A 21,988-nucleotide genomic window follows, 5' to 3' on the forward strand; every position below is an offset into this window, starting at 1 on the left:
TATTGGGTATTTATATGGGACAAACCATCATTCCAAGCTTTTCAGGTGTAATATGTGCATCCAGATCCTATCCACTAAAGATGTTATTTAAGCCCAGATGTAGCCCAGTTTACTACTACAGGTCACACTGGTCCATTTTAGATGTCAACAGTAAAAACTTTTTTTTTCTTAATGTGGATTAAAACAGGAGGAAGGAATACAGAGGATGTATTAAAAGGATGTGTTTGTTTCCTTGATTTTGGAACTGACCTCAGTTTTATGGCTCCAATACAGGACACAGTAAAACAGGAAAGTCATCCACTAACTACCACAGCATTTTTTTTTTTTTTTGCATAGCTCTTCCTCTTGTCAGATTTCTATTATTCTAATGAGTACTTCTAAAACACAAACCCTCTAGTGAAAGTAGGGATTATATTTACAACATATCATCCACTTGTCATCGTAGACTACATGTTAGTCATATTTAATATGACTTATTTATTAAAGTGACCTTTCAACACCTTTAAAATATGCCGTAGAACAAAAAACAATACATCAATGTTTATCCTTGATCTAGATTGTTCTGTATATGATCATAGTTATTTTTAATGAACCTGTTATTACAGAGAAACATACACAAGAGACCATCAAGAGAAATGACAGTGAAGGGAATATGTCTTGCTTTAATATTTTTAATGATGTAGGGTCTGCTAATGGGATTAACTAAGATCAACTAAGGGGTTGGCTAACGTTAGCAGCGTGATTAACAGAGTGATTAACACACCCATCAGGTTGGGGGGTGAATCTGGTTTGAGGTGTACATCGAATACAGAATATCAGAAGGTTTAATATGATCAGAAAGAAAATAATACACACATGAACTCAAATTTAACATTTTTAAGTGAGATTTTTAGGTGTGTGTGTGTGTGTGTGTGTGTGTGTGTGTGAGAGAGAGAGAGAGAGAGAGAGAGAGAGAGAGAGAGAGAGAGAGAGAGAGAGAGAACATACGTTTCTAATAAACATGGGCACATATAATATTCCTTATAAAATTAAAATACTTAATACATTAAAATTCCGTAATACATCAAATCATTCATTAAGTTGGTGAGAAAATATACTATTAATGCCATTGTGTTTTTTGTAATGACAATATATACAACATTACTGTATCTACTACACAAATTGTGTGATATGAAAGCAGATCCATTTGTAATCCAGCCTTACAGCAGTTCAGATTGACTATAATAGTCAATATAATTTTATTTTCTTCTGCTGTTCATTTCAACGTATCTTTACTTATGAGCCCAGTCAGAACATCCTCTCAGTGTTGAAAAATTTAAGCTTGGTCATGAAGTTAAAGTAAATGTAAGCCAAACACACCAAGAGGTTCTTCATCACAAACAGGATTGGTGTGACAAACCCAAAAATGGCTAGAAGGGCCACTCTTAAAACAAGGAAGGGGAGGTCCTGTAGGGCCACCCCAAGTGGTGAGAGAAGGGGACTGTGGGGCATTAGAGCCAGTCGCAGCATTGAAAGATAGCTTAAGAGGTACACTGGTAAAGCCCAACCTGAGAAGTAGACAGAGGTGTGATTTACAACTCGCACCATTTCAGCTGTGTCCAACCAAAACAGGAAGCTATCAGCAAAAGCTTCAGCACGCACATCGCTTGCTAGCAAAAAGCGAAGTGGCCCTGTGTATGCAGTGCCATATTCCAAATTTCCTAATGGAAGGCTAGTGCTTGGACAAATCCCAGGTATAATATATGGTTGCCTCTGGTTATTGCATGACAGTACTGGAACTGCTCCATTGTTGGGCACAGCTGGACCAGTTGTGTTGACTGGAATCCCGGTAATTGCCTCATTGGCAGGCAACCCACTGACCATCCCGTTGCCTGATAACCCTGTAATTGCAGTTCGTCCAGGTAACCTTGTTGTGTGCCCATTAGTTGCCCTTGCACCATTTTCTATTTGCCCCACAATAGTACTTGCTGCTGCTGGAGATGGCACAGTGGCTGTAGTGGCTATTGGCATCATCATCTCAATGTGGCTAAGGGTTGGGATGTCTGCATTTCGGTGTACTTCATTAACTAAACATACACACAATTACAAATACCCATAAAATCATGTTGGTTTGTTAATGCTGTGTTCAAAAGCCATAGTGATTAAATGTCTTACTATCACTAATATATTAATTAATTAATATATTAATTAGACATGAATAATTATCTACTTTATCAAATAAAATGCATCAGAAATTACATATGCACTAAGTATTGATGGCTTATGAGGTTACTTAGAAGGGAACAAGACATTACCTCATGGCTGACTCTATGGGAACGCTTCCTCAAAGAAGTTTTGACTGAAGCTCTGTCTGGCCTGAGTAATGGCCTCTACTACCCAGCGTGCCAGGCACTTATTGGAGACTGTATTACCCCTGTTCTGGCTCCCAAAACAGACAAAGAGGGAGGACAGGTTTCACCAGAAGCTCAAGCGGTGGACATAAGTCCTCGAGGCCCTCACTAGGCAAAGCAAATGCAGGGCACGGAAGCACGCACCTCTTAAAATGTTTCGTCAGCAATATCATACTTTTCCCTGCATAGTGCTTGAAAAAGAAAACTATATATATATATATATATATATATATATATATATATATATATATATATATATATATATATATATATATATACGTATATATATATACGTATATATATATATATATATATATATATATATATATATATATATATATATATATATATATATATAAGCAGGAGTAATGTGATGTAGGATGGACTTATATGGACTTACTGGCACGTAATCACTTCATCACTTTGTGTCTTTCCCGAGCCATTAAATTGAATTGTGTCACACAGAGCTTCAGACACATCTTCCTCGAAGAAGCGTACCTATAGCGTCAGGCCTGAGGTAGCGTCGAGATAGAAACTTAGAAATGTATCCTGTGTTAATTTCATAACATATATTGCTGATATATTCTTAAATACATACGTTAATAAAATATAAAAGGAATGTGCACCATGTTAATTTAAATATTTGTACAAAGATAAATATCCATTACTTTCAAATTCCTATTTTTAATGAAGTTTAACTATGATTGTTATTTTTTACGTACAATTGTAACTACAGTACATTTTTTGTTATTTATTTTTTTTTTTTTAGAAAAATATGTGACTGGGGATAAATTATCCATGTGCTAATAAAGAAATATCACACCCACTACATAGAAGGTTGAATTGGAAAAAAGATTTCTATGAGAATAAAAAAAATTGGAAAATTTTAATAGTCTGTGAGATTGGGTCATAATTTAATTAAAAATTGTCTCATGAATCAGAACCCAATCTAAACAAATTTAGAATTGGAATATCTATTCAATGATTTGCTAATGAGTTAAAAAGCACAGTCCACATGTGAAGAGAAGAAAATGCTTTTCTTTGTCTAGTGGTAACCTAATTCCAAATCTAATGTAATCTAATCTAATTTAAATATATTTATTTGTGTCCACTCAAGTAGGGGAAAAAAACAGTTTTTACCCCGTCCAGTGAGTCTGCAGTGACGGATTCTTTCCACAATGTCAACGAGGATGAGTGAAAATAGGACTAAAGACACAGGTAACTCAGGGAATGTATCAAACTGCATATTATTTCTAATCTGCACCTAAAGAATAGAAAGAGAGAGAGAGAGAGAGAGAGAGAGAGAGAGAGAGAGAGAGAGAGAGAGAGAGAGAGAGAGAGAGAGAGAGAGAGAGAAAGAGAGAGAGAGAGATTTAAAACATATACAGCTTTATTCTTTTCTTAAAATAATTTATCTATGGAAATGATGAATTCTGTCAATTCTGCCATCTTAACTGGTACTGTATTATTTTCAGAAGCCGAAGCAGCAGCATCATGTGATGAGAACATTTCCTCTTGCTAATGATTCACTTTGAATGACAGATATTAGCCCGGGGAAACTGTGGACATGTACAGCAGGGGCTGAGATTTTTCTCAAAGAGCCCCACAGTTATGGAACAGACTTCCAATTAGTGTTTGGGAAGTCCAGGCTAAAAACACATTTGTTTAGTCCAGCTTTTTATGAATAGCTTTTCTTAGGTAAAGGAGTAGATCTGGAGGGCTCATAGGCATAGAGTGTTTGGCATACCGCCCTCTCAAGTCGCTCAGGTTTGCAGACTGTGGTGGTGGGACACTTTACATCCCAGGAAGCCCTAATGTCTGTCATACCTTCTGGTTCTAGCCTTTTAGTTATGCTGTCATAGCTAGTCTTGCCTGAGTCCCTGTATGCACTTTGCATATAATTTATATTGTCCATCACCTGATTACAATCATAATTTTTCTCTCTCTCTGTCAGCTACAGTATAAATGCCACTCCCGAGCTCCCGGTGTTCCGAGTTCTACCCCTGGTTGGAGTCTCGTGGCCTGTGGTCACCCTGCCAGGGATCGATCTGCATGGTCAGCCAGTGTCTCATGGGATTCTGGTGGATGGAGCGCCCAGAGAGTGTCATGCCTTTTTGAACCAATGTTGTCAGTCAGCTATATGGTCTAGTCTTTATCAGCAATCAGGTCTGCGCTGAACTCAGAGTTTATGATGATCCATTATTTCTTTAAATTTTATATATTGTATTTTGAATTACTCCATCCAGGGTGTATCCTGCCTTGATGCCCGATGACGCCGGGACCCGAGAAGTTCGGATAAGCGGTAGAAAATGAGTGAGTGAGTGAGTGAGTGAGTGAGTGAGTGAGTGAGTATTTGAAATTTAAAGTTAATATTTTTTCATTAATTTTAAACTTTAATTGTATATACTGTATTTATTTATTAATTTTTTTATTTATTTTATTTCTTCTTCTTCTTCTTCTTCTTCTTCTTCTTCTTATTATTATTATTATTATTATTATTATTATTATTATTATTATATATTTCTTTCTTTTCTCTCTCTTTTGTTTCCATACAATGGGAATTGTTAAAAGCACTATACAAATCAAATGAATTGAATTGAATTGAATTAAGAACTGGACATGCTCATTATATGTTCAAGAGATTGACATTTTTATGACACTGAAGACACGGCTATGAGTCCAAAAGAGTCATAGTGGCTGTACTGTCTGGGTGGTAAGGATCCCATCAATCACAGTGCCAATAGACAGTCATAGTAATCTAGAAGCTCATGTATGTGAAAGGGGACAGATATGGTTTTGCTTTGAATGGCTTATGCTTATTACTCTTCACATAAGATCACCCCAGGTCCTCCAGTACCTCTAAGGGCGTGTATGAATATAAGAATTATAGTCAGCTTGAGTCCTGCTCAAAGGCAAGGTGAGAGTTAGGGGAAAGACAAGTAGAATCTAAAGAATCTGGATAAGATCAGGCAGTATTTTCAGGTCCAAGTCACTGGGAATAGACTGCCATGTTCACCAGACTTGGATTGAACTTCAGTATAATGAAGACTGCCAGCTCAGTGTTGAATCTTAAGAGGCTTCTGACTGGAACCAGATGTAGCAAGCGAGACTGAAAAGGCCAGGTGGTCTCTGTGAAATGTAAACGCTTGCTCATAAAGGCATATATGCCATTGTCATTTGTGCCAAGAGATGGTCTCAAACTCGCCCTATAAATATTTCCCCTTAGCTAAGCTGAATGACAGCAAAGGCAAAGAAAATGTCTGTGCTGTGATGAAGCTGGAGAGAACTACACTATATGGCCCAAGGTTTGTGGACACCCGACCATCACATTCATGTGTGCTTGTTGAACATTCCTTTCAAAAGTTGGTACCCTTTTTGCTGCTACTGTAAAACAGACCACTTTTTGAAAGGATTTTAACTAGAGTTATGCATGTGAATTTCCCATTCAGCCTCAAAAGTATTAGTAAAGATGGGCACTGAACCACACATTTTCAGTTCCAATTCAAAACATAGGTGTTTATTGGGGTTGAGGTCAGCGCCCTAGGCAGAATCTATCAAACCAACCTTGGCAAATCGTGTCTTCATGGGGTCATTTGAGGCAGCATTTTTTAGGAGGATATGGGCCCACATATGGGTGTGATGGTTAGGTGTCTATAAATGTTTAGAATTGTAGGTATGCTAAAAGAAAATATGGCATTTGACTGCCTGAAAACATGTGGGTGCTAAACTTTGTCATGCATGTAGCACAATAATCCAAATTCCATGAGGTTGATGCAGCATGATCAGATTGTCCTCACAAAGATCTAAATTTAAGAATGTGTTGGAACCAGTGGTCAGCTCCGCTGCCAGTGGACAATGGACACCTAGGCCTTTATCACAACGCAATATAAAAACAGCAATAAACCTCTCAAGTTCCCATATATTTTTCCCAAGTAGTTCTTGCAGTTTTCTAAATGTTTTGGCAGTGCAGCACTGTGTAAGTGTTCCCCTCCTCAAAAGTAGTACAAATCCCTTTTCAATGTATAAAGTTAACTATGAATGATGTAGAATTCTAGACATTTCCCCTCTTTACCAAGCAATATGCATCCCAGAACACTAATATCGAATATTATCCAACATCTTCTCTTTACCTCAGAACTGGCTATTAGGAATGCAAAGGTGGGTAGTGTAGAGAGCAGCACATAAGCCAGAGCAACAGGTCTCCTAAAGAGAAAGAAAATTCTAGTTCAGTTTAATGACTAAACAGTAGGAATTATGTCTGTTTATGCATGTGCTGTGTGTGACATTTTGATTCAGTGACAAATATATAATACTAAAACAAACAAATTATAACTAAATATATATCTAAATTAAATAATCTGATATTATTATTATTATAATAGTTGTTGTTACTACTACTACTACTACTACTACTACTACTACTACTACTACTACTACTACTACTAATAATAATAATAATAATAATAATAATAATAATAATAAATCAGCCAAACTACACAACTTTAGAAAAGTCTAAACACTTACATGGCATAGTTATGATTTAAAAAATTTTCCCATATTTGTCAGACAATGATTGAGAACAAAGTACACAAAAATCAATGAGCTTTCTCTCTCTTTCTCTCACCACTTCTTTCTCCCAACCAGGGCTTTCTTCTTCATGAACACCATGTACTTAATTGGCAGCCACACCAAAAGTGCCACGGTTGTCAGATAGGCAATAGACGAAGAAATGATCAACCAGTAAGCCATGCTAGAGTTTCCACCAGAGGGCTGCATCTGCCGCTTGGCCTGTGCTAGGATGAAGGCAAAGCGCTGCATCACAATGAAAAATGGTACACAGAAGGCAGCAAACTGCAGTACTTCACAAATGGCAAACTTAATTCTGCTCCCTGAACCCATAATACAGAGAAGATTGACAAAAAATGTAACGGAAAAGGAAAGGGAGAAAAGGGAAAAGGTACTATAGGATGAACATCCCTATGAAACGAGTGCACTGTGACTGAGTGCCAGCATGTTCCACAAACACATACTAATGCTAGACCACTGCTTACTCTGCACTCACTATTGTTTTAGATCACCAGGCAAGATATGCATACACGCACGCACACACACACACACACACACACACACACACACACACACACACACACACACACAGAGAGAGAGAGAGAGAGAGAGAGAGAGAGAGAGAGAGAGAGAGAGAGAGAGAGAGAAAGAGAGAGTAAACTGGGTGTAAACAAACATACTGTAGGTATGACTACTAGTTTTAACACAGAAACACACTTGAACACATACACGTAAGCACACACACACACACACACACACACACACACACACACACACACACACACACACACACACACACACACACACACACACACACACACACACACACATTAGCACTACCACATCGGTCCATTCAATTATATTCTTGTCAATAATGTTTATGTTTAAATAAATGAAATTTATACATAACAGGATCTTAAGCTACTTTTGTCAATCTAAACATCTTCACATCTGATTGTTCTGTTTCACTTTTCACTTCTGTTTTTTGTTCTGTTTCACTTTTCGACTACGATCATTAATCGAATGATAGTTTCAGGGCATGTGCAGATTTTCACATAGTCTTTGTGCTCTTGTCGTATAGCTCCATCGTGTGGTCATTGATGGTATGATCTCAAACTACCATGCTTAGCCTTTCAATAAAGCTCTTTCTTTTGTAGGATTTAAGAGTTGTGTATTTATAGCTTAGTTGTGTGTATGAGGATGCTTTGAAGGGGTCTGTACATTTTTATTGAGTGTTTAATATTTAGAAATTAAGATTGGGGTTGTTTTATAAGACCCCTGAGTTATATAAGTTTAAAACTTTTCATCATGATAGTTGTAGCTTGTATGTATACAGTATGGGCATATGTAGCAAGATCAAGATTATGTGGGCTGAACTATATATGGTGGTGTCTTTGCTTAACTCTGATTTCTACTGGGTGTCTGGTAGAGGCTAATTATAGAAACTACAGTGAAGTACTTTCTCAGACACCGCCTCTGGCCTACAAATGCTTATCAGCTTACACAGCCAATCACATTTGCCAGCTAGTGCAAAGAAAATGCTCCTTGTAAGTTCATTTGTCTGAAACCACAAATAATTACAACCAAGCCTGATCCACACAGTTCATGCAACATACATGCCTTAGTTATATGATGCAGAAAAAAATCTTGTCCCTAATATGATAAGCCAATACAGAACTGCAATGCCTTTTCATGAGCTCATGAGCAAAGGGATCTATTCAATAGTTGTTGAGTCAATGGTTTGTGGTTCTCAGCTGTGCTCTAGCCTAACAGTTGACTTTAAAAAAAAAAAGTATGCACTAGTGTGACCTACTGACCCCACTTTTATGCATGCTGGGAAAAGTAGTTTTAATAGATCAGTGCTTCAGTTTACTGTAGTGGCCTTGTTTTCTTTTCAAATATTTTTTTATTTTCAAACATTGTCTTGTTTACTGATATCTCAGTCGTTAAAGGTTTGTAATCAATTTCGCATTTTAACATAGTAAGTTTATTTTATTGGAATGGAGAGACACGGACACGCCCCTTCTTCGATGACTGACAGCTGCGCTCGTGCACCGTTCTTGTCTGTGACTCGGTGTCGGTCTCGCGCCCCGGTGCCATGGCGTCCGGAGAGGAGGACGGAGCGCTCGAGGAAAAGGAAACAAACAACAAAAAGCGGACGAAGAGCATTATTGCCACAGCATGGCTCATGTTCTACAATATCGCCATGACGGCCGGGTATGTGAGGACTGAAACTGTTACATTTACCTATAAAGCCTGTTCGGTGCAGACCGCTCCACTCACAGCTCGCGTTGCTGTTTATAGTTTCCGAACTCTGTAACCGTTTATGGTCAACCTTAATGACCCACAGAGAGACGTGAACTGAGACAGAACGGGTCGCAAGGCTGTCATTCAGATGCGTTTGACTTTGTCGAATAAGCAGTGTGAGAGAATAAACCGGGGTTTTCATTGGGGCCGTCGGAGCGCTGCTGTCTTGCCAAATACGGTGTCCGGTGCTGCGCGAGCGTCGGTGCAGCGCGGGCGATAAGTTTAGCCGCACGCTGACACCGGAGCTTCACTCAGTACTAACGCCTATATGCATTAAATACTCACTGTGTATACCTGGTGCTCTCTCTCTCTCTCTCTCTCTCTCTCTCTCTCTCTCCCTCTCCCTCACTCTCCTTCTCACTATAACTCTCATTCTCTCTCTCGGTCTCTCTCTCTCTCTCTCTCTCTCTCTCTCTCTCTCTCACACACACACTCTCTCTCCCTCTCCCTCTCTCGCCTTCTCTCTAACCCTCTCTCTCTCTCTCTCTCTCTCTCTCCCTCTCCCTCACTCTCCTTCTCACTATAACTCTCATTCTCTCTCAGTCTCTCTCTCTCTAACTCTCTCTCTCTCTCTCTCACTCTCTCTCCTTCTCCCTCTCCCTCTCTCGCCTTCTCTCTATCCTTCTCTCTCGCCTTCTCCCTCTCTCTCTCGCCTTCTCCCTCTCTCTCTCTCGCCTTCTCCCTCTCTCTCTCTCTCTCGCCTTCTCCCTCTCTCTCTCTCGCCTTCTCCCTCTCTCTCTCGCCTTCTCCCTCTCTCTCTCGCCTTCTCTCTATCCTTCTCTCTCTCTCTCTCTCTCTCTCTCTCTCTCTTTAAAAAAAAATCAGTAATAAATGATATATTGATTATTCAGTAGCAATTTTCATGATGAGTAAAAAAAATCTAGAATTTAGTTATTTAGGAAAGATTAAGGTCTTAGATTTACTCTTACTGGTTTACATCTAACCATTAGTGTGTCAGTATGTGGTTCCTGCTCAAAGTTGTAAGCACACTGTTGACTAGAATGCTTCTGTATGCCAAAGCTCCCAAAGTGCACAAAATGAGGTCCATGAAAACATGGTTTGCTTGAGTGACCTTCACAAAGCCCTGATCTTAACCCAACTGGACATCTTTAGGATAAACTGTAACACTTACACATGCTCTAAAATCTAGTGGAAAGCCTTTCCAGAAGGGTGGACATTATTATAGTAGCAAAATGGGACAAAATCTGGAATGGAATGTTCAAAAACACAAAGGAGTGTCATGGTTAAGGTTTGACTGACTTTTTGGCTCTTTAGTGTATATAACAAGATAAAAGCTGCAGGGACTATGAATAAGATGATATAATTTAATCTAAAAAATAAAAGGAAGATTTACTGTAAAAATATTCCAGGGTTTAGGTGGGGTGTAAGAAGAATACCTTCCGTTGGTTTGAATGTAATTGAACCATAGGATCAATAGCAGGAAGCCTAAGCTGAAGTAAATAGTCAGATGGGATACACTGCTTCAGGACATTCAAGACATGCTGGAGCTAAACTGTTTAGGGCTTTAAACCTAATAATGTAGACTCTTATTTGTTTATGTGAGCTGAGGTTGGAAATCGTTTGATAATGTCTCATGTGGTTACTTATGATAGAATATTAAGCTATAGGAAACAGTTAAAAATGACAAATCAGTTTAAAAATAATAATTAATTAGGTGTTAAGGGGCTTAGCAGTTATCTAAGGGTTTTTTATTTTCATTCTGGGTTCCATCCCAGTACAGAGACATGCATTGCAGGCTGATTGGCATCTCTAAATTGTCTGTAGCATGTGCGTGTGTGTGTCTGTGTGCGTGTCTGTGTGCGTGTGTCTGTGTGCGTGTGCGTGTGTGTTTGTGTGCATGTGTGTGTGTTTGTGTGTGTGTGTGTGTGTGTGTGTGTGGTTTAAAATGCTGTTCTTGATGTTAAACTGTAACATTATGAATTTTTCGCCACAATTAGTTCAGTCAAATGCAATCTTGTGAGCAACCTTGGATTTATTATAATCTAAATCTTAATCCCAGTGGAAGAACATAGTGAAATATCATTTAGAGCATACACAGTTTATTTTAGAATGTTACGGATAGCTTTATAATAAGACTGCTTTAATGTGTAATATAGGGGAGTCATGAATATCGATACATCTGCAGAGATTATGTTTTATTAAGATTATTACATTTAATGTATGCTCTCTAGGTGGCTAGTTCTGGCTGTTGCAATGACTCGCTTCTATCTCCAGAAAGGCACGCATAAGGGCTTGTATAGAAGTATAGCACGGATACTTAAGTTTTTCCAGACCTTTGCTCTTCTGGAGGTAAGTGTCACTGTCCTCATTCTCTCTGTCTTTCTCTCTGTCTGTCTTTCTTTTATTCTTTCTTTCTTTCTTTTCACAAACTATCAGTTGATCATTGTAGTACGATGGCTGAGAAGTGCAAAACACATTAACAAATCCGAAAACAAATTAACACATCCGAAAACACATCAACAAATCCGAAAACACATTAACAAATCCAAATCAGACAACCCGCAAACGGTAGGTATCATTTGTAAATGGAAACTTACCGATATACAGGTATGGAATCTTATGTGTAATGTGTAAAGTTCTCTGTTTAAATATAAGAAAATAACAAAATTATTCCACAGTAATCCATCCATATATCCATTCCAACTTTTCCCTGCGGCAGACTGTTGAACTTCATGTATACCTTGAGTGACAGGTGTCTTGTCCAATGATCGGTAAGTGTTCCAATCACAACCTATACCAACCTCTTCCGGGTTGTCTGAATTGTCGTTGTGTTTTCGGATTTGTTAATGTGTTTTTGGATTTGTTAACCCGGAAAAGGTAGGTATAGTTTGTGAATGGAAACTTACTGATCATTGTACAACAGACCTGTCATTCAAGATATACAGGTGAATGACCGGTGTCTTGTCTGATGATCGGTAAGTTTCCATTCGCAAACTATACCTACCGTTTCTGGGTTGTCTGAATTGTCGTGTTTTCGGATTTGTTAATGTGTTTTCGGATCTGTTAATTTGTTTTCGGATTTGTTAATGTGTTTTGCACTTCTCGGCCACCGTACTGTAGTCTTCTAGGGACAGAAATGTCCACTAGAATCGTTGTCCTTCATCTAGCCGTGTTTGTTTCGCTCGACTTTAAGTTTTTGTTTCACACTATCGTTTCCTTCTCTGTCTTGTTTCAATCCTATATGTCAGGTTGGGCACTGTGCAATTGGTATGTAATTTCCAAAAAAACACAAGCATTTTAATATTTATTATGCGGTTGTCAAGGAGTAGATAGTTATATGTCTTCGTGTTTTGCAGGAATTGTACGGACATCTGTGATCGTAACTGGGGTCCAAGTATCCTCTCGAATATTTATGGTTTGGTTCATCGCACATAGTATCAGACAGGTAAGGCAATGTACAACTAAACTAAAAGATCTGTGTATGAAAGTGAAATTTACCACAGGTAAAGAAACACGTTTTCAAGATTATGCAGTAATAAATGTACAAAGCTTGACAGTGGTGCTCCACTTTTGACTAGCTATTAGTTTAGTAGTAGCAGTAAGCAATGTAGTAACATCGTTATTATCAATGCATTACACACTGTTGTCATGTTCTTTGCCAGCAGATCTGTACAAATTTTTATCTTGGCTATTTAATTACATAGCATATCCAGGCAAGTTTTGATGACACAGTACATTCAATAAAAATACTTGAATGCTTTGTTGTTGAAACAAATCGCCCCAGCAAATTGTGGTTAAAATTTTTCAGGACCAAATATTAATTCAGACAAGATGTTGCAAACAAGGCTTTTACTGTATACAACACGGCCTAATGATATACCTAGAAATGAAATACAATCAAACGACACTATAATTTGCTACTGCATGTTATTCAGAGAGGGAATCGTTACTTACTACTGCTATTTAATTTTTTTGCTTTTTTTTAGGTTCAGAATCAAGAGAGTGTGATCTTGTTTTTGCTGGTGTGGACAGTCACTGAGATTACACGCTACTCCTTCTACACTTTCAGTTTGCTTAATCATCTGCCTTACTTCATCAAATGGGCCAGGTACACACACTATACATGTTAAGTAAGCTCAATGTAGATATTTTTGTTCATTTCAGATCTTTAAACAGAGTACTATATATATAATATATATATATATATATATATATATATATATATATATATATATATATATATATATATATATATGTATATATATATATATACACATATGTATATATATATATATATATATATATATATATATATATATATAGACCTCATGTTCAGCTGCCCCTGTTTTTAAGAGTGACTGTTTTGGGCACTGGTATGCCTGTCCACTATTAGCATCTATTCACTACATGCATACAAGGTTTTGTCCTTATACCCAAGACCGTATTTACTCACCTTGTGCCACAAAGTATGCCACAAACTCTTTAACGTATACAACCTAAAAATAGAGAGCTATAGTTAGCATGCACTACCACTACCAACTATCTAAAAATCTAATGGTGCAGTCGGATTATCGAGTTTCAGTTTAAAACCAGACTGTTTAATAACAATACACAGGACTCTCAAGTTTTGAAGACAGGCAAGCGTGACATCTCCCCCCCTATAAATAAATAAATAATGTGGGAGTTATTGGGTTTGGTAAGGATCACTGACCGCAATTTAACCAAATACAAAGTATTTGTTGAATTTCCATTTATTAATTTGTGTGTGTGTGTAAGAGAGAGAGAGAGAGAGAGAGAGAGATTATGACTGGTGTTGTTTATTGTAAGTGTTTGTTGCCTTTTTATAAGTGTTTCTTTTCTTTTATCATTTGTAATGTTGCTCCCATTTAAAACAGTTCAGCTCAAGCTCAGTCATTTTTAGGGTCATGATTGAGGACAATGTCCCATCCAGAGACAAGCTGTTTTGTTTTGAGGTTTTGTTCAAACCGACCATTGAAAATACCCTCTCTAATGATTTTTTTTTTCACTGGTTGTTGCGTTAAATCTTACCCAGATACAATAGTGCTATTTTCTGACTAGCTATTGTGTAGCGTCTTTTTTTTTTGATTGGCTGATAAGTGTCAGGCTTGACTAAGAATTCCAGGGGAGACGCGCTTGATTCCTGCCCGGTTCCATAGAGACAGCGGTGTGGACAGATACATTTTGGGCACTGAGGCATATTAAATATATGATAATTAGTTAAAAGGTTTTTCTGCGTGATACGATGTGTGGTGGGAGAGCGTGACAAAAGACCGAAATGAGTGACTGTCACTTTCAATGCGTGACACTTGAAAGCCCTTCAATACGTTGTTTAATCTGTGCATTGCAGCACTTAGTGCTGATCATTATACTACTGTACTTTATTTACTGGCTTTAGATTTCATTACACATTATGGCACAGAATCTGTTCTTCAGTGTAGCTCTCTGTCTGAATGATGGATATGATTTTTTTTTATTTCCAGTGCAGTAAGAAATAGCTGTAGGTTAAAATCTTTGCACATTCAAGATCAAGAAAGATGGAAGGTGGAAGATTTGTTCTGAATGTGATCTGACTAAAATCTCTATTACTATCTCTGATTTTCAGATATAATATGTTCATCATCATGTATCCTTTGGGTGTGATCGGTGAACTGATGACCATATACGCTGCTCTGCCATACGTTCGGAAAGCGGGCATGTACTCTTTAAGGCTCCCAAACAAATACAACGTCTCCTTCGACTATTACTACTTCCTCATCATTGTAATGCTCTCCTACATCCCATGTAAGAATCCTTCACCCATGCACAGTCATACTGCTGTGGCTAGTAATTCGATTGAAATTATAAAAGCTAACAACGGAGCTTTAGTTGTTGAAAAAAAATCTTGGAATTTGTGTGATTTTGTGTTATTTATATGCCTCTTAATTTATCAGTTAAAGTAACTGATCTAGCTTTATCAAGCATCAACATTCTACCATCACAATGTTTAAGTCACAACATTGTCTCAATATGTTTTTTGACTGAAAAGATGTATGATTAGCCAATTTGGTATGCTAGTATATTTATGCTAGATATATGTAGACTGCAACATTGCTTGGATTGTGGAGTGCAAAAGTCAAACTAACGTGGTTTAGAAACCCGGACATCATCTGGATTTGGTTACTAAGCTTTTAAAGTCCTACACACAGAATTTAACCACACTCTTAAACGGGGTATTGTAAAGTTTCGGGGTTTCTATTTTGGAGCCAGACAGCTGACTATTTGCTTGAAGCACTAAATTGTAAAATGCTAAATATTTATTTAATGCTTAGTTTTAGGCCTAGATGTCCATCCAATCTATTTCAGATTCACAAGACGTTTGTGATTGTTCTTTTATTTTATATTCACATACTCACTGCTTTTCTTATGATTTTTTTTGTTATCTTAATGCTTATCAATTCATTCTCTTTGTTTTAGTGTTTCCCCAGTTGTATTTCCACATGCTGCGTCAGAGGAGAAAGGTGCTTCATGGGGAGGTGATAGTAGAGAAGGACGAGTAGGAAAACATACTGTAGCATACCGTACCAACCACCACAGCAATCAATTTATGCTCAGACCTGTATAACAACAGAGAAGATTGTAATAGATAATATAAGACAGGAAGATCAGTAACCCAACATACAAATTGTAAACCAGTGGAAATGCTCCAGTACCCAATCTCTACTACAGCCACTCATTCTACTGTTATTAAGAACTGGATGCTCTTCACTTGGATGCAAATACTCGCAGAATTCCTGAACGCATCCAAATTATGGTCAGTTTAAAGAAGTCACAAGAAGGTTCATCACAACAAGAACTCTCACTGGATTAAATGACATCTATTCTGGATTACATCTTTAGATCTCTCACATCCTCTTCTGTAGTTTCTGGTGTTCTGCTCCCCTGTAGTGGATTAAGTCTCATTCTGGATTAAATCTTTAGTTTGGATATAATTTCACCTTTCACCGGATTCAACCTTATTCGTATTTGGAACGTATGCAAAAATGAAGAAAAGGTGAAGAAAGGGTGAATTTGTAAATTGCTAATTACTCTGAATGCCATTTGAAAGTTTGGAATTGGCACGTTTACTCAAGAAACACCAGGAAAGTATTTTTAACTGCTACAATAATGTCAGGTTAATGCAGAAAAAGTTTTAGAAATTGACTTTACATCGTTTCACTCGTGAGAAACATTGTACATTCAGGCAATAAATAAATAAATAAATAAGTGGGTTGGCTCTGTATTGTAAATGAGTCAAACCTGGTGTGTTATGTAAGGAATGAAATATCATGAAACATGGTTTTAGAGGAATACAATTAATGGTGAGGTGGCATAATACCATTAACACCATAAGCACTATATTTCTCATTCTCGTTAATCTCTACATCCATTGATTAAATTTATTGTGGTAATTAAATCACTTTAAGAATATTTAATATTGTACAAAGTCCGCAAAGCAGGATATTTTCTGTTCGTAATCGCCATAAACAGCCATACCGTCATCAGGCTTTCCATTTTCTTATTCATTACTTGAATGACAAAAAAAAATGAGAGCCAAAAAGTACAATTGTTGCAAAGTGCTCTGACACCAGAGATTTCTCTCAGAAATGTTCGCTAAGCGTAACAAAACAAAAAAAAAGGTTTGCCGTATCAACGATTATCAATTTTTCTTTGTTAATAACTTGTTGGTCTGTTAATTAGTCATTGATTAGGTGGAGCATCAATTAAAAATTTCCCTGTGAACAAACTGCTGTTATATAACATTAAATATAACAACAAGTACATTTATATAATCCTGTGCCTTGGCTTGCAGCCACCACTACAGTTGTGTTGTTAGAGAACGGAAATCAACCCTTTCTGACCAATCAGAATTGAGAATTCAATCAGGCTATGGTATAAATTTCAATATATTTTTACCAGATTCTTTTTATCAGAATTTTCTCTTTAGATGCTTTTATTTTAAATGTGTATATACATGAGCATGGTGTCAGGATGAAGGGGGAAAATGTTACAGATGTTTGAAATCTTTTTGAATACTTCGACTGCACTATGACTCTGTGTTTCTTAAATGTTTACATCAATAACCGGTAATTCAAATTTGGTGAGAATTGTTCAGGGATAAACAGAAATAAAACCGCTAACCGACAGTTCAGCATGATCTCACTTTGATTTCAGATTCGTAGGAAATCAAATATATTATAAAGAGTGAGGCAATAAATCCGTACTGAACCCTGACTAGCTCTGACAGTCTTCATAGCTTGGTGTCATGTTGTGTTTTGGTTCATTCTAAGTAAGGCTAACATCTATTTTGACATCTATTACAGCTCTTGAAAGCACTAAATCAGAAGATACAAAGTGTTTTCTATTCCAATGTTAGAAATGAATTGTTTTTGCTAAAAGATTCCAACTCAAAATCAGGATCTCACTACAATCTCTGAACCTCACAGAATCTAAATAACAGGTAATATGAAATAAAAGCACTCGATCAACAAACCCAATTTTCATAAATGTCATTTAGTTTATGCTTGGAAGACAAATTTGAGCTATGCCATTGCCTACCAGTGTTATTTCTCCATATAATCTTACTTACAGTACGTCATAGAGTTCATGTAATACCTTACAACCAATTATAACAACGTGTTATAACAGGACTGCAACCAGTATATGATTTGATGTACGAGACCACCCGAGTTCATAGCTAACATAGTACATGGTCTTAAATTAATTTTACAAAATTACTGTGAGTGAAATATTAGATTATAATTTGAATTATTGCACAACTTTACTGCATACGCTAAGCCATTTTCACGCTTATTCTGACTGAAATGGCTCCAAGAACTGTGATGATTAGGTCTGGAGGTGAAACCTCCTAAAAAAAATAGCCTGAAAATGATGACATGGAGTGGCTTCTTATATTGTTTGTGTTGTTTTTTAAGTAACATTTATTTTTCTTTTTTTTTAGTTGAGTAGTGTCTCTCTCTCTATAAGGTGCTACTGTTACATACTTTCATTCTTCTGTGCAGCTGTGGATTAAAGGAAGAGGAGTTATAGACAACGATTAGGAAAAGAAGTGGAATGACAATTAAAAAAAATGTGAATACTTAAGAAAATGAAAATATGTTCATTTAAATAAGTGCACTGAAAGTTTTTAAGTGTATTGAAGATCCGTCGTAATAAGCGTATGGAATAAGTAAGAACGATGAAACAATAAACATGTCTATGACAATGCACTTATGGTGTTCAAATTTTTTAATGACTTTCTTATTTATCACGTCAATAATAACTGCTGAATTGTAGTTGAACAAACATGAGAGGGATGAAGTCTATATATATTACATCCTTTGTTGTATTATTTCTGTATTAATTTATAGGTAGATATTTATAGGTATGTGCGGGGGAAGAGGAGCATATATAAAGAAATGGCAGATTAGGATTCATTGAAAAATGCAGGAAAAAAAATATGTAATAAAACTGTTCAGAATTATATACATACAGTATAATAGAAGAAAATTCCATATTGAGTATTGAGATGCACATCTAATTTGCACCTGTTTAACTCACAGCTGTATGTTAATGGCTCGTTGATGGTTATGAACTGAGTGTCCAGGAATGAGTGTCCAACAATTCACCTTGCATCAAACACTGCAGCATACAACTTCTACTATATGGTCTTTCATCATTGTTTGTACCTGCATCCGGTCTACTTGTCAAAGAGAGTCTTCTGTCTCTGACACAAGCTGTGAGGTCATTTGACCATATTTAACTGTTCAGTGTTCCATTGTTACAGATTTCAGCTGTTTACTGCTCTCTTGCAGATGAAACCGAGCTGGTCATCACAATTAAAGTCGTTCCACATGCCCCCGTAAACAAGGCCTGCACAGTCCTCACCGTCCTCGTGTCCATGGCTCCAGTTATCAGGCTGACCAGGCCTCCAGTTTCTACACACACAAACACAAATACAATGTAGCCCATCTCCTAATGTTACACTCACTTATACTGCAACTATCAGCTCATTTTCAATGAGAGCTGGAAATCCCAGTGACATGGCCAACATAGTGGTAAGATGTGGGAGTATCCGGCATGAATTTTATATTCAAACAGTCTCCCTCCAGAATATTTCATTTTAGGGGCAAGAAAACTGATTTGTTGTCAAGTACAATGCCATCCAAATAACTTAGCTGCATGTGGGATTGTAACTTAAGGCTACATCCCAGCAAAACACAATGCTCACACAAACATGCACAGATATACTTACTTGAAAGTAGGCTCTGAGCCATCGACCCAACGCCAAACATTCTCATTTTGTCGATCTGTCAATCCCAACCAGAAATAGCCTCTAGCAACTGTGTGATGATGTAACCAGCCCTGATGATGTAATATGATGATATACAATTACTGTAACATACTGCACCAATGACCATATAATATCTCCTGATTTATTTGCTTACACAAGTTCAATTTATTTGAATCTGTAAGAATAGAAACCAGAATTTTAAAACAATATATTTGAGTTCTCCTCTTACCTGTTCTTCATTATCATTGATGATGACCATGGATGAAGACATGCCATTGCACTTTTGAACTGCGTTGTCAAAATTGAGCTTTTCAGTAGAGAAGAAGTAACAGTTGGTTTTGAACCTTACCCAGTCAGCAGGGCAGCCAACTTCACCTACATACAAACATAGCTCAGATGTGGGTAGAGTATATTTACATCAGTGACTATTTACACCACCCCTTTTGACAGCACCATGTAAACGGATTGTCTCTAAGATGTTTAATTTGAAAGGACGTACAGTAGCAGATTGCCTGGGTGTTTTTGTGTGCCTATGATTGCAATGCGTTGTGTGTAATTATGTCTGCCTATCCAATCACATGAAAAAGTAAGTACTAATTCTGTCTTCATCTTGTAGCTTGCTTGTAGTTGTTCAGCTACAGTTAGGTCAATGTAAAATCTTTCTAAGCATTAACAAAATAATTTTAAAAATATTTCGTAAAGAGTTTACAGCATCCTAACTATAGCAAAAATTGTTCAATAATACAAAACATTCTTAATAACAGGAAGTGATAATAATAATAATAGGAAATTCATTTAGCCAAAGGAACAGAAAACTTGGACTTCAGTTTAATCCCAGAAATAGTTCAAAAGGATGTCTACATGGCTTATTTGCATGGGTCCATGCTAAATTGCATGGACCCTTTCCCAAATTATTTATTCACAAAATTGGAAGCATACAAATGTATCAAATATATTTATATGATGTAGCAATGCAATTTCCCTTCACCGGAACTAGGAGCCAAATCTGTTTCATCATGATCAATGTCCCTTTATAAAGAGCAAAGTCATATAGACACGATTTGAGGTGAAATGTTGATGTGAAAGAACTCAAGTGGAGCCATAAATAAATAAATAAATAAATACACCAAAAACATTATACAAGAGCAATAATATGCAGGACATCTAGGGTCTGGACAATATGTGATTACGTAATTGTACCCACTGATTAAAACCCATGTAGTAGATATAGTTGGTGCACCAATTTCCATCTTGTTAAATGAATGTCAAAATCTCTTTCCTTTAAGTCTTGGAAACATGCTGCCCATGTGTAATGTGTCTCACCTAGCAGAGATTTTGTAGCAATTAGAAGTGATGCATCATCTGGTAGAGCAGGTAATGTTGGCACTGGTGCTGCTCTGCCTGGCAACCCTGGTGGTCCTGGAGGTCCCATAGGTCCTGGTGGTCCCATTTCTCCTGGGTCCCCTATAGGACCAACTGTTCCACGACTACCCGGTTGTCCTGGAAAACCCTTGGGCCCTGGCATCCCATCTTTGCCTGGCAGGCCAGGTGTGCCAGGCTCTCCTTTTGTGCCTTGGGGTCCTGCACGCCCTCCTGACCCTCGTGAGCCTTTTTGTCCTGGGCTACCAAGAGGCCCTTGCACACCTGGGATACCTGGAATACCAGGATGGCCAGTGCTTCCTTTTTCTCCCTGAGTGCCTTGAACACCATGTTCTCCTTTATCACCTCTCTCCCCCTTCTGACCAGGAGGACCAACTGCACCTGCTGGGCCTTTTTCACCACGGCGACCTCTTGGACCAGGAGGGCCTAAAAAAAAAGAAGAAGAAAAAAAGAATAATTGAACTGGTTGTCCAGAAGGTTAAATATATAGCTGTTGTTCTATAGTTAACTTCTAAGTGGAGTACCATCAGACTCCTTCACAACTAGTCATGTATTACTGTTTTTATCAATAAAATTATCTTATGACTGTGACCCTATGTGGGTAGCCAATAAAAGACCAATGCTTATGCTCATCTTCTCTGGTCATTCTATACCACTTATCATACACATGGTTGTGGCAAACCTAGAGCCTATCCTTTGGGAGTTGGGGATTGTTCCTACAAACCAGGTGGGAAATAACCTGTCAACCTAATGGTACACACACTCACTCACCCATACACACGCAATGGACAACTCAGAGACGCCAATCAGCCGATAATGCACGTCTCTGGTCTAGTGAGAAAGTCGGGAGTACCCATGCAGACTGTCTTTTTCTGGAACTGTATATGATTATTTTGCATGTATAGTTTTTATCTACCCAGCATTTTGTGGTGAAATAAACTTTAAGGTCTAAGCTATGACAGTGTATGAATATCTAGTCATCATAATTTCTTACCCTGCAATACTGTAAAATTGGTGATGAGCTGGGAGTGTTTGCTGTCCACAAGCTTCATTT

The 21,988-nt window shown here is 37.5% G+C and overlaps 3 protein-coding genes across 4 annotated transcripts in view; 1 reads left to right on the forward strand and 2 right to left on the reverse strand.

Moving 5' to 3' along the window:
• Nucleotides 1–903: 903 nt before the first annotated feature.
• Nucleotides 904–7,493, reverse strand: LOC113657501 (transmembrane protein 236). The gene is made up of 4 exons (XM_027169393.2): nucleotides 7,015–7,493; nucleotides 6,521–6,593; nucleotides 3,531–3,654; nucleotides 904–2,066 (listed from the first exon to the last, which is right to left on the reverse strand). Exons 1-4 carry the CDS (start codon nucleotides 7,287–7,289, stop codon nucleotides 1,288–1,290), a joined length of 1,251 nt encoding a protein of 416 aa, XP_027025194.1. The 5' UTR covers nucleotides 7,290–7,493; the 3' UTR covers nucleotides 904–1,287.
• A 1,521-nt stretch (nucleotides 7,494–9,014) lies between these two features.
• Nucleotides 9,015–16,488, forward strand: hacd1 (3-hydroxyacyl-CoA dehydratase 1). The gene is made up of 7 exons (XM_027169395.2): nucleotides 9,015–9,173; nucleotides 11,456–11,573; nucleotides 12,473–12,491; nucleotides 12,581–12,669; nucleotides 13,211–13,332; nucleotides 14,848–15,026; nucleotides 15,699–16,488. The coding sequence occupies exons 1-7, from the start codon at nucleotides 9,055–9,057 to the stop codon at nucleotides 15,779–15,781; spliced, it is 729 nt and encodes a 242-aa protein (XP_027025196.1). The 5' UTR covers nucleotides 9,015–9,054; the 3' UTR covers nucleotides 15,782–16,488.
• Nucleotides 16,489–18,491: 2,003 nt separating this feature from the next.
• LOC113657500 (collectin-12) overlaps nucleotides 18,492–21,988 on the reverse strand; it is a 7,544-nt gene continuing 4,047 nt past the window's right edge. For both annotated transcript variants that reach the window (XM_047819179.1, XM_027169392.2), the window contains 5 exons: nucleotides 21,929–21,988; nucleotides 20,878–21,360; nucleotides 19,784–19,929; nucleotides 19,516–19,625; nucleotides 18,492–19,198 (listed from right to left, as the gene is read on the reverse strand). The exon at nucleotides 21,929–21,988 is cut by the window's right edge and continues 981 nt beyond it. In XM_047819179.1, coding sequence (XP_047675135.1) covers nucleotides 19,051–19,198; nucleotides 19,516–19,625; nucleotides 19,784–19,929; nucleotides 20,878–21,360; nucleotides 21,929–21,988 — 947 coding nt within the window. In that variant the 3' untranslated portion in view covers nucleotides 18,492–19,050. The remainder of the gene's footprint in view (nucleotides 19,199–19,515; nucleotides 19,626–19,783; nucleotides 19,930–20,877; nucleotides 21,361–21,928) is intronic.

This window comes from Tachysurus fulvidraco, chromosome 1 (assembly GCF_022655615.1).
Source record: "Tachysurus fulvidraco isolate hzauxx_2018 chromosome 1, HZAU_PFXX_2.0, whole genome shotgun sequence".
Taxonomy (NCBI): Eukaryota; Metazoa; Chordata; class Actinopteri; order Siluriformes; family Bagridae; genus Tachysurus; species Tachysurus fulvidraco.

Excerpts from the sequence above, each read along its gene's own strand:
- LOC113657501 (XM_027169393.2), bottom strand. The coding sequence starts at position 7,289 with ATGGGTTCAGGGAGCAGAATTAAGTTTGCCATTTGTGAAGTACTGCAG. Across the intron at positions 6,594-7,014 it reads CTGGTTGGGAGAAAGAAGTG|GAGACCTGTTGCTCTGGCTT; the intron begins GTGAGAGAAAGA and ends CTTTCTCTTTAG. Across the intron at positions 2,067-3,530 it reads CTGCAGACTCACTGGACGGG|TTAATGAAGTACACCGAAAT; the intron begins GTAAAAACTGTT and ends GTGTATGTTTAG.
- hacd1 (XM_027169395.2), top strand. The coding sequence starts at position 9,055 with ATGGCGTCCGGAGAGGAGGACGGAGCGCTCGAGGAAAAGGAAACAAAC. Across the intron at positions 12,670-13,210 it reads TCGCACATAGTATCAGACAG|GTTCAGAATCAAGAGAGTGT; the intron begins GTAAGGCAATGT and ends GCTTTTTTTTAG. Across the intron at positions 13,333-14,847 it reads TACTTCATCAAATGGGCCAG|ATATAATATGTTCATCATCA; the intron begins GTACACACACTA and ends TCTGATTTTCAG.